Raw genomic sequence first — 27,113 nt, 5'->3', positions numbered from 1 at the left:
TTCTTTGGCTCCACTTTGCTGATTCAGTTTTCTAAGAAGTTAGCATTGTGTTGGTGAAACCTTTTCTACCCTTACCTCTTAGAGCAGTCGGGAGTGGTTTGTCATTGGTTTAGGTAGATTTTTGAGGTGGTGTTTATGGTTGGGTAGTATGTATAAGTTGTCCTTTTCCCTTTAATCGTTAGGCCCATTATGTTTTTTCTAGTGTGTTGTAAGACAGTGCACAAATGGATAAGGGGTTCAGAGAGTGCATTTCCTGCTATTACAAATTGCCCTTTTATGATGCCCACCTTAATTATTGTATTGTCTGGGTCCGGTGGATTTTTAACTCGGGGGGGTGTTCATTTGTGAGAGCTTTGGATCACCCACACTCTGAGCATAAGGCAAGCTAGTTTTGATGGACCTTTTATCTTCTAGTTCATTTTAGTTTTGTTTCTAGGGCTTTGCCTCAACATCCCAATACTCGGAGAAGACCCAGTCGTGAGACTCTAGCGGGAGCACAAGAGGTCATCATTGACCTACCTGTGGACTGGTTCCCTTTTCACTCTAACAGCACTGGTCTTGACATTGACTCAGATGTTTTGGATCCAGTCGCCTTTAGCGCCGAAATCAGGAATAATAACAGCAGCAGTGCCAGGTATTTCAAGCTCTTTCCTGATCAAAGGGAGGCACCTTCAGGTAGGGTTGTGTGTCCCTGCTTTTCTCCCCTACTCCTCTTTGGTCGATGGTGTCTTCCCTGATTCATAGCCTCCCCGGCTCAGATCTGGCATATGGGGGTAGTCATCCCATAGACCCTCAAATCTATTCTCTGTGGCTTTCTAAGTTCAGTCGTTAAGGTCAGTAAGCAGCAACAAAACTACTGATGTGAAGCAATTGATGAGGTCCTGTTTGCGGGCACAGATGAAATTGGGTCTGGGTTTAAGACTGGGAACAATGGCTTCATCATTTTAGTTTATCCTTCTGCCCCTTCAGATCTGAGGTCATGTGGTCCTGTCATGTTTCAACCGCTCTATATTGGATCCAACAGCCTGGCCATCTTTGTCTCTGTCCTGTTCCTTGGTAGCCTTGACCCCGACCTGTTCGAAGCTGGAGTTTTTGGTCAGGGTCAGCGATCCTTGCTTCGCGAGTATCACTTCATCTCGGAGCTTTGGCTTTAGATAGCTTGGCTCCATTCTGTGTTGCATCTGTGCACTGCTTCATTTGGTTCGGGGCTGTCCGTGATAACCCTTGGTTTCTGAGACCCTCAGACCTGAGAGGCCTGCCTATGCCTTTGACATTAAGTGGATGCTCTCTTAAGAAAAGTCTGATGTCTTCAGATGGTACCCTGTCCCAGTTTTCATCTATTCCTCAAGTGTCATCAATCTGCTTCAGGGCAGTTGCGTCAGCCAGCCTGCGGTCTTCCCCATTGGCTGGGCTTCCCAACTCTTCCCCCTCCTCTCCAGCTTCATCAGAGTGGGAGATTTCGGAAAATATGAAATGTAAGAGAAAGCACTTGGATTTCCAGGACAAGTCCCTCACAGAGGAGGAAGCCCCCCCCCCCCAAATGATAGCTCATTTGACAGTTTGGAGCTGCTTCTTTTAACTATTTATCACACTTGACAAGGTTTCAGTGCGGCTTAGTTTCTGAAGTGTCGAGCATCCTCAAGACACAGCAGTCTCGGGATACCCAGAAAAAGCTGGGAGGCTCTGTTATCCACCTTGATTTTTATCACCAGTGTTTCATTCAGTCCCTTCTGTAGTACGGCAGCTGGAGCTTCTAGAGCAGCAGGTTCTGGGATTGCGATGCGGCCCAACACCTGGATGCGTTTGGTCAACTTTGTGGACTGCTTCAAAATTTCCATCAATACCCTTTTTGACTGGTCTTGTTAAGTCCCAAGGTTAAGGACACGTTGAGCAGCGAAAGAGGGGGAAGACGCTGTTAAATTGAATTTTTCTTCCCAGCAATCTTTTTCCAGGATTCAAAAAGTGGGTAGGCATCTATTCTTCAGGAAGTACTCTTCCCTTCCCAAGACTGTTTTGCTGAAGTTTCCTCCTGAGGGTGGGTGGGGTCTAGGTTATAATGTACGGTGCCCAGTTTGTTTGCAGAATCTGGGCTTCTTCATGGGCTTTTTTCAGTGGGCCCTTTTAGTGATATTGAATGGTTGCCAGACTGCACTTCCTTGTAGGTAGTTGGGGAGGGGGGGGGGGTTGCTTTTAGCTCTCCACCTAACAGCTTGGGAGGCCATCACCTCAGACACGAGGGCATTGAGAGTACTGTCCAGATGTTTTTTTCATTCCCTTTATGGAATTTACAAACTGTCAAAACATCTGTCAGATGTCTCACCCAGTCAGTGACTGCACAGTGGCAGAGATCCCAAAGCTGCTGACGAAGTAGTCATTTAGGAGGTCACGCCAGACCAGATAGTATCTGGGGGTCTATTTCACATTCATTTTAGGACAAAAGAAAACAAAGGATCACAGGCCAGTGCTGGATTTAAGCAGACTAAACCAGTTAGTCAAAAGGACCAAGTTCCGGATAGTCTGTGTAGTCCATTTTACCTCTTCTAAGTAAGGATGATTAGATGTGCTCAACAGACCTCAAGGAAGCTTGCTATCACATAAAGATAGATTGGCATTCCTGGAGGTTCATTCATTTCCATCCTGGACCCCATCACGATCAGTTTAGGGCCCTGCCATTTGGTCTCACCACAGCTCCCCGGTGCTTACCAAGTGCATGACAGTGTTCGTAGCCTAGCTCTGGCAGCAGAGATTTCTGATCTTCCCATACCTTTATCTCAGCCAGGAACTCATTACTCTGTGTGACAACTTAGGCATTACAGTCTACTACTTAAAATTGAGCCTAGTCAGTACAAGTCTAAAAATTCATATATCATTTAGACATGGTCCATCAAATTTCCAGGCTCCCAAGCTTCAGATTTTTCAATCTCTGGCCTCTGGCCTTGTCAGTGTTTGCAACTCCAAACCTCTCTCACTTATGGGTCATATGACACCGTCGATAGGACTGGTCCTTCTAGCCAGCCGTCACATCACTGCTTTGTAATGGACTCTGGCCACTCAGTGACCCCCCCCCCCCCCACTCATCCCTTGGACTTCCCCTTACGGCTGATGAGGGTCATGAGTGGATTCATTGGTGGGTACTCTCGATTTGTTTTGCAAGGGAGACTGTATTTCTTTCTTCCGCAACAGTCACCATGGGCGTCTCCTTCGTCAGGGTGGGGGCATTCTGAGGGGAGGACAGTTAGTCATGATGTTCTGCAGAAGTTTACATGTACATCAGCGTTCTGGAGATGAAACTGGTCCTCCTGGCATTATAGGCTTTTCAGGATGCCCTCCCCAAGAGTGTGAGTGCGATAGAGATGGACAGTATGTCTGTCTGTTACCTCAGCAAATGTGGGGGGGGGGGGCACTTATTTGCAGTGTTTGTTGGGAGGTCATGTGGGTTTGGAGGAAGCGATCTCTCCGCTTTTTCTGGTGTAACACATGTCCCAGGGAAGTCCCAACAGGAGGAACATTTTATTGCCTCGTGAGTAGTCCCTAAATCCTCCAGTGGCAGCTCTGATTTTTCGGCTCTGGGGTACTACATGCTGCAACCTGTTTGCTTTCCTGTCCAACACCTACTGCAACAACTGTTCCACCAATCCCCCCCCCCCCTTGGGATAGTCATCCAGGGGCGCACCAGTATTTGCTTAACCCCCCCCCCCCCCCCCGTTTGGGTATTGAATCCCATTCCTGATCTAATTTCTCACTCAACCGGTCTAGATGCCCCAGTCTTCAGTCCCTCACGTTTACAAAATAGTTATCAGCTATTTCTAAATTTCATGTCAGTAGAGATAGCATGCCCTTGGCTTCTCTCAGGATATCCAAAGCTTTTCTCAAAGGTACTTTTTTTCTTCATCCTCCAGTATGGGATCTGGTCCCTCCCTGGGATCTGCCTTTCATTCTTCAGGTTCTAGCTGTTTCCCCTTTAGAACCTTTAGTCTCCTCTGATTTGAAGTTATCTTGGAAAATCTTTTTTTGGTGGCAATTGTCTCTATCAATACAGTTTCAAAGTTACGAGCAGTTGATTCTTCATCTTCTTATTTGGTGTTCCATAAAGACAGGGTTTCTCCTTGTATGAACCCTTCCTATTTTCCTAAGGTAGTTGCCAAGAATAACCTTAACAGTTCCATTCATCTTCCTATATGCTTTCCAGTTATTCCAGCCAAGGCGAGTATTTCTTGCATTGTTTGGCTGTGCATAAGCAGTTAAGATTGTCTTGACTGTACAAAGTCATTCAGGAAATCTAGCCAGATTTTTTCCTTTTCCAAGTCAAGAGTGGGCTCTCTTGTGTCTAAAGTAACCTTATCCATGTTGGCTGTCCGGTTGTATTTTGTTTGCATATTCCTTGAAAGTAGGACACTCGCTCAGAAGTCCCAAAGGCCATTCAGCCATGGTTGTAGCTTACCTCTACAGCCTTTCTAGAGTAGCTATGGATATTTGTGCTGCTGCTTACCTGGCCGGGCCACCACATTTTTGTTGCATTGTAAGCTGTACATTCTATTCAAGGCTTTCTTTGACTCTGTTGCAGTATATCCTTCCTTAGTTCCTCCCAAGGAATTGTCATGACTGGGAACAGTGTTTCAGAGGTGAATCCAGATGGAGCAGACATCTGATATGAAAGTTATGTACTCACTGTAATGGTACATTTTGTCTGTTTCATCTTCCCCAATTTTATTGGTGACATGGTGAGTCTTCCCCTTTGTGATGACCAGACATTGGAGGATGTTCATGTTTCACTGTTGCAGTCATCAGTTGTGGGTTATCCCTGCTGGGTAGCCCTTGGCTGGCCTGAATACCAGATTAAAGGATTTCCCTCCTGTCGGCTATTCTGAGACTGTGGCTGTAAAGGGTGGCAGCAGACACTATTACATCAGTCTTTCTTGCTTTGGAGCCCGAAGCAGAAGCATTTTAGTACCCTGTTGGGGAACCTTTTCCTTTTAACTGATGGCAGAGAAAGTCAATAACTGTGTCAGTTGTGGAAAAATCCCACAAGAAGACATTTTCTCTGTCAGTTGTTTAGGCCCAAACAGCGATGTCGGTTCTGTGCCCTGTTTAATGCTAGAACCATAAAAAGAACTGATATTGTAGCTATGCACTTTAGCGAGGCTTTCTCATCATGCAATGGCATCAGTCAGCCGGCTACTGACTTGGAAAAAAGAAATATAAGGATAAGCCTCAAAAAGTAAGGCCCTCTGACTTCTGTGGTCAAAAGTCTGGTATTTTTCAACTCAGTGCTACAGCTGAACTCAGTGAGCTGCCTTTGCAGCTCTTGACACCAGCCGAGGAACTGTTGCAGGCCTGTACTGAGCACTTTTTGGAGTCCAGTACGCTGACGGATCCATCTCCCCCTGCCAGTTTGTCGAAAATTTCTCACTTGGTCAGGTCTGGAGCCAAAGTGACTGGCTTCTGCTGAAACACTGTCAACTAAAGCCAAGCTTAGACCACCGCTGCTGGTTAAACTAACCTTATACAAGACTACTGACCCGTCCAGACCCGAGCCTAAGACCACCCCCAAAAAGGTCCCTCCCCAAGGACCCAGCCACCAACCTACGACCAGCCAGCCTCTCCTTCAGTCACAGCAACTGCTCAGAATGGCAGAAGACTTGATTACTCTTATAAGGGGAAGCTAGCCCCACCCTCCCACCCCAGCCAAAAGAAAAAGGGAAATCTCTCCTGAGGTACTCTTGGACCAGGTATCAGAAGAATCTGTTGAGGAGTCAGACACTGAAGACCAGCCCTTTGCAGCCTTAGAGGATTCTGATTCTTAAGACCCCATTCCATCTGCCTCCCCTCCTCAGGACCTCTCTTTTGGGGAAACAAACTCCCTCAGAGAACACTTTCAATGGGGGGCTCAAGATTACCCTCTGTCTAAGAAAAGACAGAGTTCCTTGACCTACCTCGGCATAAGCTTCTGGCAATTACTCCTATCCTGGATGTAGCAGAGTATGTTCTTCTAGAGTCTGCTTTTTCACCAGACACACTCCCTCAGCACCCAGGAATCCAGACGGTTATTACAGGGTGCAAGGCACCCAGAAATATTTTAAAAACCCTACTGCAGACTCAGAAGTAATTACTCAAGGCCCTAAGGGAGCTAGGGCAAGCTCATCTAAGTGTCCCATTCCAGCGAACAAAAAAAGCAAAGCTTTAGACAAAATGGGAAAATAAAGCTATGCACCTCAGCCACATCAGCTGTAAGAGCCTTGAATTGTCAATTACAGCAAAATTTCCTCGAACTAAAAAAAACAGAAGTTATTTTCTATTTCTGGCAATAGTGCTACCAGAGAATTAACTGACCTCATCCAGTCCAGTTCTCAGGTAGCTAAACACTCCTTGCATTTTGGTCTTGATGCCTTGGAAGCTTCTACCAGGACTGCAGTTATAGGCTCGGTGATCAGAAGATATGCCTGGCAAAGGGCGCAACCTTTGGATAAGGACCAGTTTTTTGGACCTAAAGCAGAACAGGTCATTAAGAAAATGAAGAACAAGGCCAAGTCCATGCAAACTGTTAAGGACTTCTTACAGGTGCAGCCTCCCAGGTTCAGCAGAAACTTCCTCAAACACTGGTCCTTTCCTTCACATACTAAACCCGCCCATAGGAAGGGACGCAGAGACAAACCCCCTATAACCAGTCCCATGGCCAGCAAAGACACAGGCAGTGGTCGACTGCTGCTCCTAGGCAAGGGAATTTTAAGCCCACTCCCTTCTCCAATTCCTCTCTGCCTCTCTCCCATTGCTCCCTCTTCCTAGAAAACTGTCAGGCCATCACCTCAGATCTTTGGGTCCTGAAGATTATTACCACGGTGTACAGATTCTATTTCAGAGAGCCAAAAGTCATGTTGCCCAGAAGTCTCTGCAAATCAGAGGACAGAAGCTGTTCGTCAGTTCCAAAAATCTTTATGCCCAGGATTCTGTCGAACCGGTACTGAAGGAACAGACCGGAAAAGGTTTTTATTCAAGACTGTTCCTGGTCCCTAGAAAAGAGGGAACCTGGCGCCGTATCCTAGATCTCCCCACCCTGAATCTGTCCCTCCTGGTTTCAAAATTCAAGATGCTGACTCTTGGAAAAACTACCTATGCTGCTACCACAAGCTTGGTTAGTGACCTTAGATATTAAGGATGGCCTACCTGCATATCCCTGTCAGGCAGTCCTGCAGGAGTTACCCAAGGTTCAGAGCAGGGTCCCAACACTTTCAGTTCTCTGCTTTGTCTTTGGGCTGATCCACTGCTCCCAGAGTCTTTATCATGTGCCTGGCTCAAGTCATTGCATTTTGCAGACAGGGCATACACATTTATCCCTATCTCGACAATTGCCTCATCCAGGCAGAAACCAAGGAAAGACTCCTGCAGGATCTTTCCTTTGTGCAGACCCTACTAACCTCACTGGGATTCACCATCAACCAGGAGAAGTTCCATCTACAGCCCCCACAAATGTTAACCTTCCTGGGGACCCTTCTGGACACCTTAGCACTAATCGCCTACCTCCCCTCAGAGAAGCATCCTTCCTACAGTCCGTCTTCACCCAGGTGGCGCGCACAACCCACCTCACTGCCAGAAAAATCCTGCAAACCCTGCGATACATGGCCACCTGCATCCTGCTGGTACCCCTTGCCAGACTGCACATGAGGAAATTAGTGGTACCCAAGGATCTTCTTGTGCCAACACTCACTCACTGGAACACCAGCTCCCCCCGATTCCTTGTTCAAGAAAGGAGCTCCCATGGTGGGCCGAGGCATGCACTCTGAACAAGGGCCTACTCTCTGTTCTTCACCCACATGACCAAACCATAGCCACAGACGCCTCAGACAGTTTGGGGTGCTCACAAAAGAACCCTGAAAACTGACTTTTTGGGAACAGGAGGTTCAGGGTCTACATATCAACCTGAAAGAAAAGCTAGCGGTACACAGGGCAATCCTAGCCTTCCAGGAACACCTTTCATCAGGAGTACTCTTAATGAAGACAGACAAACAGTATTGTCATTTGGTACATCAAGAAGCAGGGGTTGCATGCACTTTTACCCCCTTTGTAGCTTAGCTATGAAAATGTGACAGTCTGACTCAAATCTGGGACTGAATCTGATAGCACATTACCTTCCAGGGAAACAAAACACCCTGGCAGATTAATCAGAAACCTCGTGGACCCCCGCGAGTGGCATTTGCATGGGGAAACCTTCCTAAAAATCAGTCAAATCTGGTGGAAACCAGACATGGACATTTTTGCAAGCTACCAGAACCGGCCAACTGACCAAATTCTGCTCAAGAGAGTTTCATCCAAAAGCTTGGAGGGTGGATGCCCTCTCCTTTCACTGGGGTAGCCTGTTTGTGTATGCCATCCCACTACCTCTGATACCCAGTGTGCTACTCAACATCAGAGGAAGCACCATGGGCTATCCTCAGTGCTCCAGACTGGCCAAGACAGCACTGGTACCACATGCTTCTCGGTATGAGCATACACACTTCCATCTTTCTACCCCCCACAACAAATCTTCACACAACAGAGTGTGAAGCTACTGCACCCAGGCCTTGCCACACTCAAGTTAGCCACATGGCTGATTCCACAAAGGCGGGGTGACACTTCAGCCCTCAGCAAACAAGTGTTAGACATCATTAAAGGCCTGCAGACCCAGCACTAGAAAATCATATTCCGCAAAATGGAAAAGGTTCACCTGCTGGTGCAGCAGCAGAGGGGCATATAGCACTCATGCCTCTGTACCACTGTTTCTAGACTGCCTGGCAGAGCTTCTAGAAAGGGTCTGTTTTACTCTTCTGTCAAGAGTTATGCTTCAGCTGTCTCAGCCTATGTCCAGGCGGAGCAGCCCTTGATGTTTGTGTTTCACTATTGCAGTCATCACGTTTAGGTTATCTACCTGCAGGTAGCACTCAAGTCGACCTGAATACCAGAGTCTTGGGATTTCTGAGTCTGATGCTGTTGCTTTTCCCATGACGTCAGGGGTATAAAACATGCCACTGTAGCCATTGCATCAGCTTTTCTTGCCGTGCAGTGTCCGAAGCAGAAGCAGTTCGCAAGTGCCGGTCAGCCGCCTCCTGAAATTTGCATTTTTGTAGTTTCAGACCTGAAGTCTTAAAAGATAAGTACCTCGTTGGGGACCCTTTTTTCTTGCTCTAACCAATGTCAGAAAAAATTAATAATTGTCTTGCCTGTGAAAGCAAATACCTCAGAGATTTTCATTCTTACTGCATCGCCTGTTTAGGCCCAGACCGCGACGTTCCTCGCTGTCTGTTTTGCCTCATTCAACGCCCAAACTATTCGTCGTCTGGCTGTTTTTGTCACTAAATTCTTTCGCTGTCATAGTCCGAATTCCGAAATGGCTTCGATAAGCCATCTAACTACCAATCTTCCGAAAAACCGTAAGGATAGACAGAGATAGACAGCATAAGCAGGAGCTCAGTGATACGCTTTCGCAACCCCTGATACCTACTTCTACAGAGACCCATTCGGAGTCCGGTATGCTGCGAGATGCTTTTTTGACGTTGGAACCTGCGGATGTCTCTACCTTGGATGGGTCTGGAGCCGCTGCGTAGGTACTGGCTTCTGAGGGTGTATTCAGGCCTTCCGATGTTCATATTAAACCAACAACTTTGTTTCAAACCAAAAATACCGAATTTCTCAGGCCCAGAGTTCACACTACGCCTAGGAAACAGACAAAGCGCATTCTCAGGCCCACATGCCACAGAAACAAATGCTTAGAATGGCTGAAGACCTTATTACTTTAATTAGGGGAAGTCAGCCTTCCCCCTCTAAAAGACCTAGGACTGATTTCTTTCTGATTCTTCAGTTAGTCCAATTACATCTGACCCTTCAGATTACCAGGATATAGCTTTATCTACCTATGAGGATTCTGATGCAGAGGATTCTATTCTCTCTGCTTCTCCACCAGATGATTTTTCTTTTAGTGAAACCCTGCATACCGTAAGCATACCTGCTGGGTGTTCCAGGACTACCCACAGTTCAGAGACTCAAAGAATTTTTAAACTTGCCTGAGTACAGGCCTCTAGCTATCCCTCCTGTTCTGGAAATTGTAGATGTCTTCATGGAATCCAGCCTTACCCCTGATACTTTGCCTCCAGCTCCCAGGAAACCTGACTGGTACTACAGAGTACCTGACTGCCACAAATTCCTCTTAAAGAATCCTGCTGTGGATCCAGAGACCATTTCCCGGGGACTTAAAGGCATTAAGGCTACAATAGCCAAAAACCCTTCCCCTTCGTACAGGGATTCTACGGCTTTAGACAGATGGGGTAAGAAGGTATACACTTCTGCTACTCTTGCCATCAGGGCTTTAAATTGCCAGTTTCATGTGTTAAAGTATCAGCAACATATGGAGCTAATTAATCAGAAAATGATGTTGATTCCTGATTGTGCAGAACTTAAAAGATTTACAAGAGTTAATGCATTCTGCTAACCAAGTTAGAAAACATATTTTGCAATGTGGTTTTGATGCCTTAGAAGCATCTTTCAGGGCTGCTGTCGCTGGGTCTGTTAGAAGGCATGCTTGGCTTAAGGAACAAATCTTGGCAGACCATGTCAAAGCAAAATTACTAGATGCTCCCTTAAACCAATATAGTCTGTTTGGCACTAAAGCAGAAGTCCTCAAAAAGATGGAAGAAAAAGCTAAATCTTTGCAAACTGTTAAACATTTCCTACAGATACGGCCACCTAGATTCAGTAGGCATTGGCCTTCTAAAAACTGTTTTTTTCCAGACCTTCTCAGCCCAAACCCAGGGGCAGCAGACCACCAAGACTACAGTCTCTGGGTATGCACAGATCTAAACAATGGCGTGCTTCCACCTCAAAAACAGGGAATAGTAAGCCACCATCCTATGGTAAAATTTCACAAAGACTTATCCTTATTTCTTCCAAGCCTTGCCCAAGTACTTGCACCCTTAGGAGGAAAACTAGGCCTGCTTGCAAAAAAATAAGTACATTACCCACGACAGATGGATCTTGAACGCACTATCCCAGAGATACAGATTCTACTTCCACTCACTGCCAACCCCAAGCGGATGGCCAGACCTCCCCCAAACCAGTGGGCAGAGGCCCAAAAGCAAGTACGTTTTCTTCAGTGTCAAGGCTATTCACTCTGTCCCAGCAGAGCTCCCCAGACTGTTCCTGTTACCCAGAAAAGAAAACTCATAGCGCTGTATCATGGATCTGTCCATTCTCAGCAACTTCCTGGTGGTGCCAAGATTCAAAATGCTTACTCTCCAACAGGTGCTTCCTATGCTAGCCAAGGACTCCTGTATAGCCACCCTCGACTTAAAAGATGCTCATCTGCACATCCCCATAAGGGAATCTTGCAGGAAGTATTTACGTTTCAGAGCAGGCTGTATGCGCTATCAGTTCTCAGCACTTCCCTTTGGCTTATCTACTGCGCCCAGGGTATTCACAAAATGCCTAGCTCCAGCCATTGCATATTGCAGGCAGAGAGAAGTTCAAATTTACCCATACTTGGACGATTGCCTGATTCAGGCGGACAGTCAGGAATTGCTACTACAGCACCTGATATTTGTAAAGAGACTTCTAACTTCACTGGGGTACGCCATCGACGAAAAGAAATCACCTGTGGTACCCAGCCAAAAGATTGTATTCCTGAGAGCAAGCTTGAACACAACTTCCAGATGGCATTCCTCACTCCAGAAAAGCAAATTTATTTGACAAGCTACTTCAATCTACTGGCCGCACAAACCCAGCTATGTGCAAGAAAATTACTGCAAGCCCTACAGTTCATGGCCTCTTGCACTCTGCTAATTCCATATGCAAGACTGCATATGAGGATACTTCAGTGGTACTTAAAAAGTCTGGTGTCAACATTCTCAGGACTTGGAAACAGTGATTCCTATCATTCCTTGCGTAAAGGCAGAGTTCTTTTGCTGGGCGGAGGCCTGCTACCACAACAATGGACTTCCTTTCACTCAAACCCCTGCCACCCAAACCCTAACAGACACATCAGACTGTGCATGGCAGGCTCACATGGCAGGACAATGTTTTTGTGTCTTTTGGCTTTTCCCGGTTAGGGGTCACCACAGCGGAACTCCGGTCTGTTAATGATTGGCAGTAGATTTTTATGTGCCGAGTTGCCGGCCCTGAGACACAACCTTCAATCAGGGTACGCCCATTCATGCATGTCTCCACACAGAAGACGCTCTCGCTGAGAATCAAACAGGGCGTGTTACTGTGAGGCGACAGCGCTACTGCAGCACCACCACCGCCGCAGTATGGCAGGACAATGTATTAAAGGCAAATGTAGCCCAAAGCAAATGCACCTGCATATCAATCAAAAAGAAATGTTAGCTGTACAGAATGCTCTGACAGCCTTCAAATGTCTTATTCTTCCAGGGCAACTATTCATAAAGACAAGAGAACACCACAGTAATGTGGTACATCAACAAGCAGGGGGGAACCCATTTCTACCCACTCTGCAGGTTAGCCATGGCTCTGTGGAACACGGCCTTGAGCAATCAAGTGCACCTGCAAGCTCAATTCCCGCCAGGCAAACTAAATTCACTGGCAGACAACTTAAGCAGAAATCTAATGGACCCACACGAGTGGAAACTGGAACCCAAATCATTCAAGCTTCTGATCCACAGGTGAGGGGTACTGAAGGTGGACCTTGTTGCTTCCCCTTCAGAACTTTCAATTGAGCAAATATTGCACCAAGATTCCCACAGCCAAGTATGGAAAGTGGATGCTCTGTCCTTTACATGGGAAAAAACTCTCAATCTGTGCCTTTTCCCCCCTCTGCCCCTCCTCTCGAAGGTTCTACTAAAGATCGAACAGGACAAGCCAAGGACAATCCTGATTGCACCAAGACTGGCCACAGCAGCACTGGTACCCACATTTGCGCAGTCTGACTGCCACCATGGCCCCTGCCTCAGGCACCCTCCCTGCTGTCCAAGCAGGAGGGCCAGATTTTGCATCCTCAGCTACAAACCCTGAACCTAACAGCCTGGCTCATCCCCTGAACTCATTGCCAGCATCCCTCAGTAAACAGGCACTGGATGTCATCCTTGAGGCAAGGAGGGCCTAGTACTAGAAAATCCTATTCTGAAAAGTGGAAGATACTGTTCTTGGAGCCAGTCTCAAGGAATGGACACAACTGTGCCCAGCTTACCTCGTATACTAGGTTACTAAACAGCAATGCTCCACAAAGGCCTATCCTTCTCTTCAATTAAGATTCATGCCTCTGCCATCTCAGCTCATTATAATACTGAGCTACCCCTCCTCTCCCATCCTCTGGTCAAACAGTTCCTAAGTGGAGCCAAAAATTTAAGCAAACACCCCCCCCCCCCCAGGAGAGCTTCCAGTTCAGCATGGGACCTTAAATTTGTATTGGAAAAGCTCACGCTTCCACCCTTTGAACCTGCTGCTACTGCAGAGTTAAAATTCCTGGAAATGAGCTTTACTTCTAGCCATCACTTCAACAAGAAGAGTGTCTGAATTGCAGGCCCTTATGGCAGTGGAGCCCTTCATTATCTTCCATGCAGAGAGGGTTTCCCTCAGAACTAGCCTATCATTTATGTCCAGGGTGGTATCTAGTGTAGCTTAAAACCAATCCTTTCTTTGCCAACCTGTTTCCCTAATTCTCAGAATAAAAGGGAAAGGATTCTGCACTCCCTGGATGTGCACAGGCAGCTTAGGTTCTATCTGGACAGGGCTAATCCTTTCAGGAAGTCTGACCAGCTGCTAGTCAGCTTTGCTACAGGGGCAGAGGGCAAGGCCATTTCAAAGCAAACAATTTCTACATGAATAGCGCACTGCATCCATTTCTGCTACAAACACCATGGGAAACCTACCCCACAGGGGATCAGAACACATTCCACTAAGACTACATCAATCTCTACAGCATTTCTCAAGGAGTCCCTACCAGAGACATCCTGGAAGCTGCAACCTGGAGCTCTGTACACACCTTCACCAAGCATTACCACTTGTATATCTTTATAAATCCAGAGCTGGGTTTGTCACAGCAGTCTTACAGGGCCTGCTTGCCAGCCCTAATGCTTCTTGACTGCCTCCACCCCATCCTGAGCTTTGGGAATCAACCCAAATGTGATGACTGCAACAGTGAAACACTAAGAACGTAGTACAGTTGTGTACACTTACTGTAAATGTAGATGTTAGAGTGTATTCACTGTTGCAGTCCTGGTTACCCTCCCTCCAGCCCCCCTGACCTCTCTGTATACTTCTACCTATTTTTTTCTGTTTGGCCATATCCTGTAACATTGGTATTTACTTTCTACAGGGGGTTTTCCACACCATGTAATGGCTTCCTATTGTGGGGGCTCCTGACATCTGTCAAAAACTGATGTAATGCCGTCAGCTGCATGTTTTATACCACTGACGTCCTGAAGCAACAGCATCCGACGCAGAAATCCCAAGACACTGTTATTCAGGCCAACAGAGTGCTACCTGCAGGCAGATAACCCAAATGTGATTACTGCAACAGTGAATGCACTCAACATTTATGGTAAGTGTACACAACTGTACTTTATCTCAACACCTCTTAAAACAGTTCCTCAGAGGTGTGGCTCACATCAGACCACCTAGGCCACCTGCACCAGCTTGGGATTTGAACTTTGTCCTGGAAAAGTTGACTTTACCCCCTTTTGAGCCAGCATCCTCAGCAGACCTCCAGGTTCTTTCTTGGAAAACTGCCACCTTGTTAGCCATCACGTCTACCAGGAGAGTAATCTCCAGGCCCTTATGGCCACTAAGCCCTTCATCATTTTCCATGCAGACAGGGTTTCTCTCAAAACCAATCCCTTTTATGCCTAAGGTGGTCTCCGATGTCACCCTCAAGCAGGCCATACACCTACCATCTTTCCTAAGCCTACCAATAAAGGAGAAAGAATTCTGCATACCCTAGATGTACACAGGCAGTTGAGATTTTACCTTGACAGGACCAAGTCAGTCAGGAATCTGACCAGCTACTGGTTTTGTTCACCCAAGGGGCAGAGGGGAAATCCATTACAAAGCAGACCATTTCCAAATGGAGATCTCATTGCATACATTTCTGCTATGCCTTCCATGGAAAGAGACCTCCCAAATCCATCAGATCTCATTTCATGAGAGCAGCCTGCATCTCCACGGCCTTCCTGAGGAGAGTTCCTACCAAGGATATTCTGGAGGTTGCTATCAGTCACTACTAGCTGGCTACATTCTCCAAAACCAGGGCAGGCTTTGCATCTGTAGTCCTGCAGGGCATGCTAGTATCCCCATAACTTGTACAGCATGCCTCCACCCACTTTCTCAGCTTTGGGATCTTCCTACAAATGTTGACTGCAACAGTGAAACACGAAAAACATAGTACAGTTGTGTACACAACATAAATGTAGATGTTTGAGTGTATTCACTATTGCAGTCCTGATGTTCGTGTTGCCCTGCTGCAGTCATCACACTTGGGTTATCCTGCCATCAGGCGGTCCCGCAGTCGGCCTGAGTTCCAAAGTCTTGGTCCGGCGTCTGTTGCTGTCGCTTCTTCCCTGACATCAGTGCGCCAGGGGTATACAAGAGGCATCCGGCGCCATTTTCTTCAGTCTTTCTTGCCGCGCGGTGCATGAAGCAGAAGCAGTTCGCAAGTGCTGATCGGCCGACACCTGAGATTTTCTAATTGAATTTCAGTCCGAAGTCTTCAATAAAGCTAAGTACCCCGTTGGGGAACCTTTTCTTGCCTCAGTCCGATGTTAGAAAAAGTTAACAATTGCATTTCTTGTGGGAAGCAAATACCTCATAAGGACTTCCATTCTTATTGTATTCCTTGCCTAGGCCCAGACCAGGACGTCACAGGTTTCTGTTTTGTGCTAGGTTTAGTAAGCGAACTATCAAACGCCGTTTTAACTTCGCACGACATTACTTTGGTAGGAAATTTAATTATATCATGCCGTCGGAGCAGCCGACTACTAGCATGCATAAAAAACGCAAGGATTGGGACAGGCAGCCTAGGACCAAGCCAGACTCCGAGGCCTCTGCTGGGCCTGTCGCCGGTTCTCTGGTTTTCAGTGAGGCGCCTACGCAGCCCCTGACGACCGCAGAATTGGAGCTCCAGACAGCTGCGAATTTTCAAGCAAGTGTACTAGGCTGTCGCAGACATCTTCATTAGGCCCTTCCGACACCGGAGCAGAAATAGATCCCGGTGCAGTAGAAACACCTTCGGTTGCAGAAGGTGTCTTCAGACCGACTACACTCGCCATTAAATCTTATGCCAAGCTTAAAACTCCATTAAAACCCAAGAAGACTGTATATCAGTCTACTGTTCAAGGCCCCATGCCTAAGAAACAGATGCTTAAGATGGCTGAAGACTTTATTACCCTAATCAGGGGTTCCCATCCCCTTCCAGATAAGACTAAGACAAGAGGAGGAATATGCTTCCTCTGACCAGGTTTCAATTTCCTCAGATTCTTCTGAGGAACAGGATTACACTTTTCCCCCTTATGAAGACTCTGATGCTGAAGACTCAGTTCCCTCAGCATTTCCCCCTTTTGGGGAAACTTTGCACACCATGAGGGAACATTTCCACTGGGAGGGACAGGACTACTCTGATTCAAAGAAAAGGCTCCGAGAGTTCCTTCTACTACCCCAGCACAGACCACTTGCTATCCCTTCAGTTTTAGACATTGTGGGTGATGTTTACTTAGTCTAGTCTAAATCCAGACTCTCTACCTCCTGCTCCAGCCAAACCAGGCAGATACTACAGAGTACCTGACTCGCACAAATTCCTTTATAAAAGCCCTGTGGCTGATCCAGAAACAATTTCCCAGGGTCCCAAAGGGGCTAAAGCTTCTATGGCTAAAAATCCTGTACCCTCTGAAAGGGACTCCAGAGCCCTTGATAGATGGGGAAAGAAGATATACACCTCAGCTACTCTGGCTATGAGAGCTTTAAATTGTCAGTTTCACATGCTGAAATATCAGCAATTCCTAATGTCTCAATTAAAACAAAAAAATGAGCACACATTCTGAGCAGTCTGAATTCAAGGAAATGCAGGAGCTGTTGCATGCAGCTGAACAGGTGGGTAAACATACTTTACAGTGTGGATTTGATTCATTGGAAGCTTCCTGTAGAGCAGCTGTTACTGGGTCTGTCATACGTAGACATGCTTGGTTAAAAGAACAAACCCTACCTGATCATGTTAAAGCAAAATTATTGGATGCACCTTTACAGCAGGATGTCTTATTTGGTGTCAAAGCAGAAGTTTTAAAGAAAATGGAGGATAAGGCAAAGTCTGTGCAGACGGTCAAGGATTTTTTTACAGGTACAACCCCCTCGTTTCAGCAGAAATTGGCCAACAAAAAACTGTTCCTTTCCAGCTTCTGACAGATCACAGAGGGGCAAATACAGACGCCCAAGGGGCAGAGGTCAGTCCCAAGGCCCTTACAAACCTCGCCAATGGGGTACTGCTACCCAGAGGGGAGGAGAAGACAGGCCCCCCAAGCTAGCAGAAGACAAACAATGACTCAACCCTCAAATTCCCAAGCAAATCTCTCATGGCAGCTCCCTTGGGAGGAAAATCTGCACTTTTTGCAGACAACTGGCACATCATCACAAAAGACAAATGGGTCCTAAACATTGTCTCACAAGGATACGGATTCCACTTTCATACCTTGCCAATGATAAAAGGAATGCCAAACCTGCCACCGAATCAATGGGCAGAAGAACAAAAACAAATTACAGCTCTCATTGACATGAGCCATTCAACAGGTACCATCACAGGAGCAAGGACAAGGATCTTACTCAAGACTCTTTGTAGTCCCCAGAAAGGACAAAGCATGGAGACCCATTCTGGATCTTTCAATTCTGAGCATCTATCTGCAAGTACCAAAATTCAAGATGCTAACACTACAGCAGCTTCTTCCCATGCTGGGCAAGAAAGCTTGGCTAGTAACGTTGGACCTCAAGGAGGCATACCTGCATGTCCCTATCAGACAGAATTGCAGAAGGTACCTCCGCTTCATTGCAGGTTCAACCCATTACCAGTTCTCTGCACTGCCCTTTGTCTTATCTACTGCACCCAGGGTCTTCAAAAAATGCCTGGCACCAGTAATTGCATACTGCAGACAGAGGAATTCAAATATACCCATACCTGGACGACTGCCTTATTCAAGCAGACAGCAAGGACACTCTTAAAGCATCTGGCATTTGTCAAACACCTTCTAAGTTGCCTAGGGTACACAGTAAACAAAAAGAAATCAAAACTAGTGCCCTCTCAAAACATAATATTCCTGGGTGCCAGCTTGAATGCAACGGCCCAGATGGCTCATCTCACGCCAGACGAGCAACAGCTGACTCAATACTTCAAAATAATGGCAACAAGGACCCAACTCCCCGCAAGAAAAATTCTGCAGGCCTTGGGATTCATGGCATCTTGCATACTACTACCATTTGCAAAACTGCATATGAGGAAATTACAATGGTACCTCAAAAGCGTATGGACTCAGCACAGGCACAGCTTAGAAACAATATCACTCATTCCCTGCCTTCAACAGGAGTTTCTATGGTGGGCACAGGCATGTCACCTCAGCAAGTGTCAGCCTTTCACCTTACCCACAGCCAGGCAAACTTTAACAACAGATGCATCAAACTATGCCTGGGGAGCACACATGACGGGACAGTGCATTCAGTGCAAATGGACTACACATCAAAGGCATCTGCATATCAATCAAAAAGAAATGCTAGCAGTACAGAATGCCCTAACAGCCTTCAAGGACCTCTTACACCCAGGACAACAAATAATAAAGACTGACAAACAAGCAAGGGGGCACACATTTCTACCCCCTATGCAGGCAAGCAATGACCTTGTGGAACACAGCAGTGTCTTACCAAGTTCAACTACAAGCACAATTCCTGCCAGGAAAGAAAAACACATCGGCAAGACTGCCTAAGCAGAAACATCATGGATCCCCACGAGTGGAAACTAGATCCACAAGTATTTGCAATGATAACTCAAAAATGGGGGCGCCCAGACATAGATCTGTTTGCCAACCCCCAAAACTACCAACTTCAAAAATTTTGCACAAGGACATTCCACCCACAAGCTTGGAAAGTGGACGCCCTCTCATTCAGTTGGAAAACATCAACAGTGTATGCCTTTCCTCTGCTGCCTCTTCTAGCAAAGGTACTGCTGAACGTCAGATTAGAGAGACCACAAATGCTACTCACTGTACCAAGACTGGTCATACCAGCACTGGTATCCAATTCTAAGGAACATGGCCCAAGGCCCACCATGGATTTTACCACAAATTTCTCAACTGCTCACCCAGAGAGACAAATCGGATTCTACACAGCCAGCTAAAGACTAAACCTGGCTGCATGGCAGATTACCTAACCGACCAGCCAACACCTCTATCCAAAGCTGTTATGGATGTCATTCTGGAGGCCAGGAGGCCTAGCATCAGGAAAACCTATTCAGACAAATGGAAAAGATGTTGCGCCTGGAACCAGGCTAAAGGCCAAAATCCCCTTGATCCAAACATTCCTCAGATTCTACAATATTTAACTGAGATGTTGCACAAAGGACTTTCCTTTTCATCTATTAAGATCCACGCCTCAGCAATTTCAGCCCATTACAACACGGGTCCTCCTTTATTTTCACATCCACTCCTAAGACAGTACCTCAGAGCGGCTAAGAACATAAGACCGCCCAGGAGAGCACCAACACCAATTTGCAATCTCAACTTTGTTCTGGAAAAACTTGCACTGCGCCCTTTGAACCAGCTTTTTCAGTTGATTTAAAATTTCTTTCATGGAAAACCGCCCTGCTGCTAGCAAATAACTTCAGCTAGAAGAGTCTCAGCTACAGGCACTAATGGCATTGGAGCCTTTCCTCATTTTTCATCAAGACAGAGTCTCTCTATGAACTAACCCTTCCTTTATGCCAAAGGTGGTATCCAATGTGGCCCTAAACCAAACCATTCATTTGCCCACCTTTTTTTTCCAAATCCCCAGAACAAAGGAGAAAGACTCCTGCACTCTTTGGACATTCACATGCAATTACGTTACTACTTGGATAAAACTAAGGCTTTCAGAAAATCTGACCAACTCTTTGTAGCCTATGCTGCAGGATCACAAGGAAAAGCCATCTCAAAACAGACCATTTCAAAATGGATAGGACATTGCATACGTTTCTGCTACACGCATCATGGGAAACCGGTACCTGCTATCATTAGGTCCCACTCCACCAGGGCTACAGCTACATCAGCAGCCTTTCTCGGGGGTACCAACCAAGGATATTCTGGAAGCTGCAACTTGGGAGTTCAGTGCACACCTTCACCAAACACTGTCACTTGCCTCTATATTCTAAGACTAGAGCTGGTTTTGCCACTGCAGTTTTGCAGGGCCTACTACTTTCTTCTAGTCCTGTTTAACTCCACCACCCATCCTTAGCTTTGGGATTCATCCCAAGTGTGATGACTGCAGCAGGGTAACACGATGAACATAGTACAGTTTTGTACCTACCATAAATGTAGATGTTAGAGTGTTCACCCTGCTGCAGTCCAGGTTACCCTCCCTCCATCCCCTCTGAGCTAACTAGACTTTTTTATACCTTTCTATCCTATACAGCCTGTGTGGTGTATTTGCTTGTGACTGAAGGTATTGTTTTATTTTTATATGTATATTTTTATATAGCAACATGTATTGCCTACCTATTGGGGGCACCTGACATCTGGGGCAAGAAAAACTGAAGAAAATGGCGTCTGTTGCCTCTTGTATACCCCTGGCACACTGACGTCAGGGAAGAAGCGACAGCAACCGACGCCGGATCAAGACTTTGGAACTCAGGCCGACTGCGGGATCGCCTGACGGCAGGATAACCCAAGTGTGATGACTGCAGCAGGGTGAACACTCTAACATCTACATTTATGGTAGGTACAAAACTGTACTTTTCCCTCCCACTTCCCCCTTTTCTTTCCTTATTTCTATATCATCTTTGGGGCTCCTACCTGTTGGGGGCAAGATAAACTGATGTAATAACATCGGCTGACACCCTTTATACCCCTTATGTCGCCCACAGTCTCAGGACAGCTGACGCAGGAGGGAAATCCTGTACTCTGGTATTCAGGCCAGCTGAGGGCTACCCAGCAGGGATAACACACACGTGTGATGACTGCAACAGTGAATACACTTTAACGTCTACATTTACGTTAAGTGCACACAACTGTACTTTCTTCGTTTGCCATTTTTAGAGTCTTGCATTTCAGCTGGGTGGTCTCTTTCCATTTGTAGGAGTTTTATGGTTCTGTTGAGTGTGTTTGTTGACTCGTGGGGAAGCTTGCTCTGGGGAGCTGATGGAGGAACGGGTGGTTATGGGAAAGGGACGTGGAGCCAAAACTTACTAGAGAGTTTTGAGTTTGCCACTATCAGATCCAAGCCTGATCTTTCATTATGGGTGAGTACATTTCTTGCATATTGTAGAACTGGTGAAAATTGAAAACAGAAGATGAGTGCATACAGAGTAATAATTTAGGAAGGAAGTAGAGAAATTACTTGTTCATTGAGAGGAAAAGGAGAATTTATGCAGACTAGTGTTACTGGGCAGAATCCTGGAGTGCAGTGAAAATGTGTATGATCTTTAAAAAGTAAGCGTCAGAAATTAGCTAGAGAAGAGCTTTTGAAGAAATGGTGAGTGACTGAAAAGTATGTATTAAAGTGGATTGAGCAGGCTGGTGAGGGAAGAGTAGTGAATGAAATGTACTTCTGACATTATGAATTAATTAAAATTAGGTGGCAGTGTGCTATGGGGAGTGTACTAGAATTGAAAATGGATGCTTGAGGAAAACCAGATGTGTATACAAACATGTTAGTGACTCTTAACAGCAAATAAAAAGCTCGTTTCATGAAAAGTTGTCGCTGATACCAGTTTTATCTTGCATCAGTTCTAGAGAATTTGGAATGTTAGTCTGAAAGGAAAGGGGGCTATATTTTTTGTCCATGTTGGTGTAAATCATGTGGACTAAAGATTTGGGGGTAGCAACTCACAGGGTCACAGTATTAGTGCTTTGGATTGAGACATGGAAGTGACTTGTCATTTGTAGTTTTAGTAAATATTAGACTGCCACATTTGGACAGTATAGTGAGTGTTTTCCAGAGAGCAAATGAATTTTGTTATGGATTTGAGGGTGAATATAAGCTTTGTTGTGTCATGTGCACAGTTGAGCATAGTTGTGAAGGAAACTGCATTACTTGAACTAGTTGGAAGTAGTTTATATCTGGTATTGTGCATTTATTATGCAAGGGGCCATCAGGAATCTCCCCCCCCCCCCCATGCAAGGTTGGTTTACATGATGCTAGCCATGTCCTCCAGTTCCATTTAAAACTTTGTGGCCTATCTGACAGGACTTGACTGCTTCCAGTAGTCCATACCACCCCAGCCATCCTATTGCTTTTTCAGAGTGACTGCTAAATTTGTTAAAAAATGTTTTTTCTGTTCCACTTTTTCTTTTAGAAAATTTACAGTCAGCCCCACATAAATGCTGAGGTCATATTCTTAGACTGACTAGATGTACATGAAGATTAGGAATTACTTTATGGACTTTGCATTGAGACAGAGGAATATAAAATATGGGCAGGATGTAATAGGTGCCTACGGAGCAGAATGCAGTAAAAAGGTATAAGGTACTTGTAGGTTTGGTTAAGAAGTCAGTCTTTGGCTGGTGATTGGAGCAGTTCTTTCCTGCCCTACGGATTAAGAAGTTGTTTCCCCTCCCCAAACATGAGATGCATTTAAAAATTGAGAGCGCAAGGCTATGCAGTCAGCCAAACCATTATTTCGCTTACATGTCTTGTGATGTAGACTGTATCCATCAAAGCACTGATCCTTTAATTAAAAGCAGTCCATAGCTGACCAGTTTAAGGTACAGTGCCTTCAAGGAAATTCCAGGCCTGGAGAGTTGGTGGGGAAGATTGTAGAGGAGTTAAGTTTCATCCCTCACAAGGTAACTGTGGTTACTGTTGACTTAAACAGTGAAGGGGGATTTTATTTCTTCATGTTGGCTTAGCTAAATCCCAAGTAAAATGGTAAGAGGGATTATCTCCATCCTGGAAAATTGAATACTTTCCTCCTTTCATCAGATTTCCTCTCATCCCGTCATCCCACAGGTGGAGCAGCCTATTCTCTGCTCTTGCAGTGAAGAACCATGGAAAGGGGATCCTGGAGAAGCCAGGGAGATGCCTTTATTTCAATTTGTTTATAACCATGCAGAATGTCCTTGGAGAGAGATTTTAAATATCTCAAGGCTGAGTAATTATTTATGTAACCTAATTCATGATGGTCCTCCTGCATATACTGTTCCTGCTCTGTTTGAGCAGGCACCATTGGTGACACTAGACTTGAAGGCTTCACATCTGTACATGCACAAACATTACACATGGAGTACTTACAAGAGCAGGATTTGCAAACCTTAGTGTAATGCCTTGCTCTTGGATTATCCACTGTGGTCAGTTTCTCATATACTTTGCAATAGTGTTTGCCCCAGTAGAACCCAGGGGGCCAGTGTTTATCAGTTGCTAGATGAGTGATTCATGTTTCTAGCACACGCAGTTGCTTTGGGGGTACTGCATTTGCTGTCTTAACTGTGAGGAGCTCCCTCAGCTTACTTAAGTGCAAGTCTAGGGAAGAGAGCATTTTCTTGGAAATCAGAGTTACTGGCTCCTATGAGAGGGACCCTAGACCTAGTCAGAAGCACGGGAAGCTCCTGTAAAGAGATTACGAGAGAAAGAGATCCCCTTCTGGGAGGCCTCCCTCTGAGAACAAATCTTTGTGACTGTCCAAACGTTCTTCCCACCCCTGTCCCTACCCCTTTTAGAAAGGCTGACCCAGTCATTCTCCACCTGGAAAAGATTACGACAGACCAATGAGTGGTTTCTGTTATAAAAAAAGGAGGTATGCCATGTCTTGACTAGAAATCAACCCTTCTACATGGCATGCCTCAGTGTTCCCAAAACATCTGCTTCCAGTCACCCTACAAGAATTACAGGTACAACGCACATTAAAACCTGTGCCCAAAGAATTTTTAGGAAAGGCTTTTGCCTTCCTTTTTTGGAAGAGTCTGAAGTAATGGAGATTCACTGGTTCTTTATTTGCTTAAACACTCTTCTGAAAGTGTCAACTTCTAAAATGCTTTTTCTGTACACATTACTACCTTTCATACTGCCTCTTGCCTTACTAGTATCTCAAGATCTAAAAGATGTCTACCTCCATAAACCAGTTCACCCCTCCCCTTTACAACAGATTTCTCAGGTTTTGTACAGAGTCTTTTCACTTTCAGTGTACTGCTTTGCCTTTTGGGCTTTCCACAGTCCCAAGAGTTTTCACAAAGTCTAGCACCAGAGGTTGTATTCTGTCAAACAGAGGGAATACATTTTTTTCCCTATTTGGACAACCTGTTATAACCCAAGCTTTCTTACCAGAAGTACTTATGCAACACCTTCACTTCACCCTCAACCTACTCTCACGCATTCAGAGTTCATGATAAACTACAAGAAGTCCTCCTTGCAGCCAACTCAAAATGTAGTTTTTCTGAGTAGCAGGCTGGATACAGGAAGCATGCAGACTTGGTTGCCTTAGAAAAAAAGTGCAGAGCCTTACAGATTAATTTCAGAACTTTGCCTTTCTCAGTTGCTTAACCAGGGAGATCCTAAGAGCCCTGGGATTCATGGCAGCAGTTATCCCAGTGCTCCCTCTAGCTGACTGCATATGAAGAAAATCCAGTAGTACTTTGGTACCAGCACACTCACTCTCTAGATGCAGTAATCTTTAACCTTGTCTCAGAAGGGAATTCTCATGGTGGAAAGACCAGGGGAAACTCAACCCAAGTCTTCCCTTCACCTCTGGTCTCTGTTCAGGAAATATACACAGATGCCTTGGATGAAGCTTGAGGAGCCTTGACAGGGACAGAGCAGGTATAGGACAGATGGGAGCAAAAATACTAAAGGAAAGTATCATAACTGAGAAGCCCTCGTACAAGCTGAAGTCTGCTGCAGTCATTACACTGGGGTTATTCTGCCGTCAGGAGGTCCCGCAGTTGGCCTGAGTTCCAAAGTCTTGGTCCGGCGTCAGTTGCTGTCGCTTTTTCCCTGACGTCATTGTGCCAGGGGTGTATAAGATGCATACAACGCCATTTTCTTCAGTCTTTCTTGCCGCGCGGTGCCAGAAGCAGGAGCAGTTTGCAAGTGCCGGTAGGCCGGCTCCTGAGATTTTCGAAGTCGAATTTCAGATCCAAAGTCTTAAATAAAGCTAAGTACCCCGTTGGGGAAACTTTTTTCTTGCCTCAGACCGATGTCAGAAAAAGTTAATTGTATTTCTTGTGGGAAGCAAATACCTCATAAGGACTTCCACTCTTACTGTATTCCATGCCTAGGCCCTGATCACGACGTCACTAGTTGTTGGTTTTCTGCTAGATTTAACAAACGCACTATAAAAAGATGTTTTGATTTTGCTTTGCACTGCTTTGGCCAAAGGTTCAATTATACCATGCCGTTGGATCAGCTGACTACCTCAGTACCGAAAAAAATGCAAAGACAAGGATAAAGACAGGCATCCGAGGTCCAAAACCAACGATGAAACCTCTTCTAGGCCAGTTGCCAGTTCTCAGTGAGGCGCCTTCGCAGCCCCTGACACCCGCTACCTCAGAGCCACAGGCCGCTTCCGACTCCCACGTGGAGACATCTAGGCCTCTGGAAACTCAAGGTATTAGGCCTACGGAAACTAATCCCTCAGATGGGTCCGGAGCCGCTGAACAGGCATCTGCTTCTGAGGGTGTTTTCAGACCTTCACAACTTACCATTAAGACAACAGCCAAGACAAAGGTATCATTAAAGACAAGTACAGCATTCTCCTGGACAGTCCTCCATGCCTAAGAAACAGATGCTTAAAATGGCAGAAGACCTCATTACTCTAATCAGGGGTTCCCATCCCACTCCTGAGAAAAGGCCTAGGCAGGATACATGTTGACTCCTCTGATCAGGTTTCCATTTCCTCTGATTCCTCTACAGAGCAGGGATACTCTCTACCCCCCTATGAGGACTTTGATGCTGAAGAATCTATCCCTTCAGCCTCTCCTCATGAGGATTATTCTTTTGGGGAAACTTTACATACCATGAGGGAGCATTTCCATTGGGAAAGCCAGGATTACTCAGAATCCAAGAAAAGGTTCAGGGATTTCCTCTTATTGCTTCAACACAGGCCCCTGGCTATTCCACCAGTGCTAGATATTGTGGATGATGTGTTCTTTGAATCCAGTTTATCTCCTGACTCTTTGCCCCCTGCTCCAGCCAAGCCAGGTAGGTATTATAGAGTCCCTGACTCTCTCAATTTACTTTACAAAAACCCTTCTGCTGATCCAGAAACTATTTCCCAGTGTCCAAAAGGGGTTAAGGCTTCCATTGCAAAAAATTCAGTACCCTCTGACAGAGATTCCAGAGCTTTGGATAGATGGAGGAAGAAAGTATACACTTCTGCAACTTTAGCAGAAGAGCTTTAAATTGCCAGTTTCACATGCTTAAGTACCAACAATATTTAATGGCTCAGTTAAAACAGAAAATGCTTGCAAGCTCAGAAGCTCCTGATTGTAAATAAATGCAGGTTTTATTGCATGCAGTTGAACAGGTGAGAAAACATACCCTGCAATGTGGTTTTGATTCTTGAGGCCTCTTGTAGAGCCGCTGTTACAGGTTCTCTGATTCAAAGTTTACCTGATTCGAAGTTTACCTGATCATGTTAAGGCAAAATTATTGGATGCTCCTTTACAGCATGATACTTTGTTTGGTGTTAAGGCAGAAGAGGTGTTAAAGAAAATAGAGGATAAAGCTAAAACTATGCAAACAGTCAAGGATTTCTTACAGGTACAGCCACCTCGGTTTAGCAGAAATTGGCCAACAAAGAATTGGTTCTTTCCAGTGGCAGATACAGATGCCCAAGAGGCAGATCTCAACCCCAAGGCTCAAACGGGCAGTGGGGCACCTCAGCCCCAAAAGGTCGTGAGGACAAGTCTCAACCTTACAGGAAACGGTCACAATGACTTTCCCCTTCGTACGCCAAGCACAGCCCTTTTGGAAGCCCCCTTAGGGGG

At 45.8% G+C, this 27,113-nt stretch overlaps 1 protein-coding gene across 1 annotated transcript in view; it reads left to right on the top strand.

Annotated features, from left to right (window-relative positions):
- The window catches only part of UBA1 (ubiquitin like modifier activating enzyme 1), a 2,903,587-nt gene that overhangs the window by 1,289,212 nt on the left and 1,587,262 nt on the right, over positions 1 to 27,113 (top strand). The window contains exon 16 of the mRNA XM_044080725.1: positions 3,117 to 3,131. Coding sequence (XP_043936660.1) covers positions 3,117 to 3,131 — 15 coding nt within the window. The remainder of the gene's footprint in view (positions 1 to 3,116; positions 3,132 to 27,113) is intronic.

This window comes from Protopterus annectens, chromosome 8.part0 (assembly GCF_019279795.1).
Source record: "Protopterus annectens isolate FY-2018-M chromosome 8.part0, PAN1.0, whole genome shotgun sequence".
In the NCBI taxonomy this organism is placed as follows: Eukaryota; Metazoa; Chordata; order Ceratodontiformes; family Protopteridae; genus Protopterus; species Protopterus annectens.
This window is presented reverse-complemented; position numbering and strand designations above follow the sequence as displayed.